Source organism: Anopheles aquasalis, chromosome Y (genome assembly GCF_943734665.1).
Source record: "Anopheles aquasalis chromosome Y, idAnoAquaMG_Q_19, whole genome shotgun sequence".
Taxonomy (NCBI): domain Eukaryota; kingdom Metazoa; phylum Arthropoda; class Insecta; order Diptera; family Culicidae; genus Anopheles; species Anopheles aquasalis.
Genome location: NC_064879.1, coordinates 2478330 through 2483329, shown reverse-complemented (window position 1 = coordinate 2483329; position 5000 = coordinate 2478330). Strand labels below are relative to the sequence as shown.

At 55.8% G+C, this 5000-nt stretch overlaps 3 protein-coding genes across 3 annotated transcripts in view; 2 read left to right on the top strand and 1 right to left on the bottom strand.

Annotated features, from left to right (window-relative positions):
• Nucleotides 1–1729, top strand: part of LOC126579784 (uncharacterized Golgi apparatus membrane protein-like protein CG5021) — a 1919-nt gene extending 190 nt beyond the window's left edge. The window contains exons 2-4 of the mRNA XM_050243382.1: nucleotides 1–52; nucleotides 123–486; nucleotides 601–1729. The exon at nucleotides 1–52 is cut by the window's left edge and continues 25 nt beyond it. Of these exons, the coding sequence (XP_050099339.1) occupies nucleotides 1–52; nucleotides 123–486; nucleotides 601–807 (623 nt within the window). The 3' untranslated portion in view covers nucleotides 808–1729. The remainder of the gene's footprint in view (nucleotides 53–122; nucleotides 487–600) is intronic.
• LOC126579771 (cytochrome P450 4d8-like) overlaps nucleotides 1–5000 on the bottom strand; it is a 431039-nt gene that overhangs the window by 134247 nt on the left and 291792 nt on the right. The gene's annotated exons all lie outside the window — the stretch shown is intronic.
• Nucleotides 1900–5000, top strand: part of LOC126579760 (TATA element modulatory factor) — a 4409-nt gene continuing 1308 nt past the window's right edge. The window contains exon 1 of the mRNA XM_050243330.1: nucleotides 1900–5000. This exon is cut by the window's right edge and continues 675 nt beyond it. Coding sequence (XP_050099287.1) covers nucleotides 2247–5000 — 2754 coding nt within the window. The 5' untranslated portion in view covers nucleotides 1900–2246.

Here is a 5000-nt window from a genome sequence, read left to right as displayed (position 1 = left end):
CGTTCGGCGAAGAGGATGAGATCAACCAGGACGGTATCGTCAAAAGGCTTTCGTAAGTTGATGCGCGTGTTGCCGTTATCCTTGGCAAACCTTTATCTTAAAGTTCTTCCGTCCCGTTGCAGCCACCCGTACGTGACGTTCTTTCACATTGCGTTCCGTGCAGCGGCCATCGCGACGTACCTGTTCTGCGGTTGGTTCAGCAGCAGCTTCATCACGAGCTTCGTGTTCGTGGTGCTGCTGCTGTCGGCCGACTTTTGGACGGTGAAAAACATTACCGGTCGCCTGCTGGTGGGACTGCGCTGGTGGAACTACGTGGACGACGCTGGCGTTTCGCACTGGATTTTCGAATCGAAAAAGGGCGAAAGCTACACACCGAAGTTCAACCCACACGAGGTGCGCATCTTCTGGATGGCGCTCGTGCTATGCCCGGTCATCTGGGCGTTCTTCTTCATCGTGGCGCTCTTTGGCTTCAAGTTTAAGTGGCTGGTAGGGAAGGTGTTCTTGCGCGTTGAGCCGCTCAACACATTTACACTAATCGATCAGTCCGTTTGATCCCGAACCAGTTTGATTTCTAACCGATTTCTTTCGTTCCACCTGCAGCTGTTGGTGCTCATCGCACTCGCCTTGAATGGTGCCAACTTGTACGGCTACGTTAAGTGTAACTTTGGCGCTGGCGCGAATCTGAGCAGCACCACGACCGATTTCGTGAAGAAACAAGTGCTGAAAAACGCGGTGAATCTGATGGCAAACCAAGCCAGTGGCTCGGATGGTGCCGGTGGGGTCGGCAGGCCTTCCAGCATAGTCTAAGCAAAGTAGCTCACAATCTCAGCCCACATCGACAAATTACCGTTTTCCAAGTGCACTGCATTCCATGAGCCTTGCCTCAGCATTTGAGCAGAGTGCATGAGCACGCTCCCCAGGATATACAGGACTTTTCCACCCGCTTTCTTTCATTCTGCCCCCATTAAGCCAAACCAATATACAGTGACTCAAATTCCTATTCGTACGGGTATATTGCACAGTCCAAGCGGTGCAAACTAATGCTCGTAGAGCTTTATTGAATGCACATTATGCAATTATGACAATTGATTCTAGTAGAACAATTATCACTTGTTAGGACTGTTATCTCATTCTTGGAAAAAAGTGAATTAGTTTCGGCTTGGCGATGATTTTAAGGAGGGAAGTCTGTTCACACCAATCTGCACATGATTTGCAATTTTCTTGAAAACTGTTTAAAATCTAGTGTTGATTGATGTCATAATGAATCAGTATGCTCTTTTAAACATTCTAAATAAGTGTTAAACGTATTTTTCGTAAAATTTCTAACAAACAGGCACTAAGCGGTCTGCTAGCGGTCTTGGTGCTAACAGGCTTTCCCCCCTTAAAATCATCGCCAAGCCGATAGTAATTAACTTTTTCCAAGAATGAGATATCAGCCATAACAAGTGATAATTGTTCTACTAGAATCAATTGTAATAATTGCATAATGTGCATACAATAATGCTCCACGAGCATTAGTTTGCACCGCTTGAGCTGTGCCATATACCCGTACGAATATGCATTTGAGTCACTGTAATTATTTCTCTTTTGCCGCACTTTTTCAGACTGAAGAACGGTTGGCTCCCCCGTAGAGCGCTACATTAACCTTCTTAGTTGATTAGTTGGATTGCAAATCGCTGTGTAAATTCTGTTGAATAAAGAAACATGCCATATGTTTACGATAAAACCAGTAATTTCTTCACTATCTTCTAGTTTAGCATACATCCTATCGGCGTCATCCATGCGAGCGGTGACGACGATGCAGCACGGCCACGGGCGTGACAGTCGGTCACTCTGTGACATGTCAGTGTTTGTTGTTGTTGTTGTTCTTTTTATTCGAGAAAAGTGCAAAACAAAAAACAAAGTTGCAAAAGGAAAATTCTACAAGAAAAAACATCATCACAACAGGCAGACCGCCAATCCATCGCTTGTGCCTTGTTGGAGAGCTCCCTACGGTATCGCTTCGAGTGTGGCCAAATCGAAAAGCAAAGTCGATAGAGAGAGAGAGAGGAAAGTTCTGCTGGCCCCTGGTTCCCTGTCGTCCTCGGCTGAGAGCGGTTGGCGAGGACGGTGTGACGTCGCAGCGAGGTGTGTTTACCGTGGGGCCAGATGCTACCGGTACGTCGAAGACCGTATTGACGTGGCCGAGGTGGTGAGCGAGGTGTTGGTGCCCGACTGCCTGCTACGGGCTAGCAACGGCTGCCAGGATGAGCTGGTTCGACACGGCAGGTATTGCGAGCCTGGCGAAGAACGCCCTCAAGGAGGCCCAGAAGCAGATCGACAAAGCGCTCGATATCAAGGACGAGGAGGAACCGGTAGGACCGTCCGGCAGTAACACCATTGAGCGGCTCGCCGATGGAACGGCGGATGGTCTATCGTCGCAGCACGGGGACAGCGTGGCCCCCCGGATGCTCGCGGGCAGCAAAACCGTCCCTACGACACCGGTGGCTGGCGAGGGTGTGCCACATTCGAAGGAACCGATGACGGCACAGGTAAGTGGCAGCGTGTGGGGTTCGTTTACCGGATCCTTTTTCGAGCCAAGTGCTGGCAGCGGCCTGGGCCACGGGAATACCACTGCGGGTAGCTCGGTGGCCGTCGCCGTGACCAAGCCCCCGGCAAGCCTGAAACGCAAAAGCTTCGAAGAGTCGGGCAGTAGTGAACTGTCCAAGATGAGCATACGCGAGGAGACTGCTATCCCGCTAGGGAGACATCAGGATATACTCTCGCCGACCGAGAAGGACAGCTCCGAGTCGATCGAGGTGCTCAGCCCGGCCACAACGCCGGGCTCGGCACTTACCTCGCCCAGCCAGCTTTCGCCATGTGTGACCGGCACGCAGGACGAGAGTGAATCGGTGGAGGTGATCGGTGGAACGCTCGGCACCATATCGAGCGACTCGTCGCCGGACTCGATCACGGCCAACGAGTCGTGCAGTGTGTCCGTAACCGACGGGCCGGAAGTGGTGGAGGAGCGCCGCACATACAAGACGGTTACGCGGCGCGATCTGGAAACTGCCGCTGGGCAGCAGGATGGCGCTGACCTGGACGATGAAATCAGCGTGGAGGATGATGATTCCCTCTCGTATACGCTGTCGGAGCAACCGATCACGGTGATGGAAACGACGGGGGGAACGGCAGCACCAATCACGGTTGCACCGGGCCGCAGCAGCCTACATCTGACGCTATCCCTTTCCACCGGGACATTACCCCAGGACGTCCATCCCACGGCCGCGATGAAGCTAGCAATCTCCGAGGTGAGCGCCACCGACACGGAGGAGTCGAACGATTCCGAGGTAACGCTGTCGGAACAATGGAACGCACAGGAGAAGCACCAACAGCAGCAGCAGCAGCAGCAGCAACAAGACGAACAAGATCTTTTAGACCGGAGCTACGAGAATGTCGAAATTCAAACGGAAATATCCGATTCGACGCAAAGCTTCGAAGAGCTGACAGTGGGTAGCAGTGGTGGTGGCGGCGGAAGCGGCAGCGCTGGTGGTACCGCCAACAGTGCCACCAACAGTGTAGCCGATCTGGTGGAGCCTGGTAACGCAAAGGACCGACGGGACCGAGAGGCGAGTGGCGGCAGTGTATCGGTTCCGTTGATGGCAACGGTCACCGGGACGCCGAACGATGACGAGATTGAAACGGCCACCTCGTCCGACATCGAGATCATTTCGAGCCCGAACGGGGGTGACTCGAGCAGCACCAACAGTGGGGCGTACCGGACCAGCCCGCTCAAATTGTCCGGCGATGGCAAGACGGCCGACATCGAAGTGCTGCTGATCAAGAAGCAGCGTGGCCACACCCGCGAACCATCGGAGATATCGGTGCACAGTGGTAATAGTGACGAAAGCGCTAGCCTCCCGGAGGCGGAAAGGTCGTTGCGGCGCATCGCTGAGCTGTCGGAGCTGCTGGAGCAGCGCGAGTTCCGCCTGGTGGAGCTTGGCCGCCAGAATGCCGAGCTGCAGGAGCAGAACGCCCAGCTGCTGCTTGCCCAACAGGAAACACGTGCCAAGCGGGCCGCCGATGGTAGCGCGGACGCGGAAGGCTACACGCAGCGGCTGTCGGCGCTCGAGCGCAAGTTCCAGAGCTCGATCCGGGAGAAGGAAACGCTCCGGCGGCAGTACGAGGCACTGCGTGCGGAATCGCAGGGCCGGGTGCAGCGGGGCGAGATGGAGAAGGCGCTCGCCGAGCGCGACTTCATGATCAGTGAGCTGCGCAAGGAGGGCGAAGGGCTGTCCAAGCAGGTGCTCCAGCACTCGACCATCATCAAGAAGCTGCGGGTGAAGGAGCGCGAAAATGAGGCGGCCCTGCGCAAGCAGCGCGACGAGATCGCCGAGCTAACCGAGGAGGCCGACCGGCTGAAGCGATCGCTCTCGGCGAAGGAGGAGGTCGAGCGATCGCAGATCGATGCCGTGCACAAGCTGTCATCGGAGAAGCGCAAGCTCGAGCGCGAGTGTGCCACGCTCAAGGGCCAGCTGGACGATCACGTGCAGCGGCTCGAGACGCTGCGCAAATCGTTCGACTTTGCCCGCAAGGAGCTGAACGAGCAGTCCGAATCGTACCAAGGGCTGCTCAAGCGCTCGAGCAAGCTACAGAGTGTCGAGTCGGAGTACGGTGCGGTTGTGCGCCAGAATGAGCTGCTCGGTGGCCAGGTGGAGGAACTGCGCGAACAGTTGCGACGGGCCGAGCACGAACACGGCCAGCGGCTGGTGCGGATGAAGGCGGAACACACCGAGTTGTTGCAGCGCCTGGAGGAAACGGAAGCGAGGGCCGAGCAGGAGAAGAATGCGTCCGCCCAGGTGACCGTGCCGCTGATGCGCCAGCTCGAGGCCCTGGAGACCGTGCTGCGGCAGAAGGAGCGGCAGTGGGAGCAGCGCGAAACCAGCACGGCCCAGCAGCTGACCGAGGCAACCGAGCGGGCACGGGAGCACGCAGACAAAGAGCGTTCCCTGAGGGAGCAG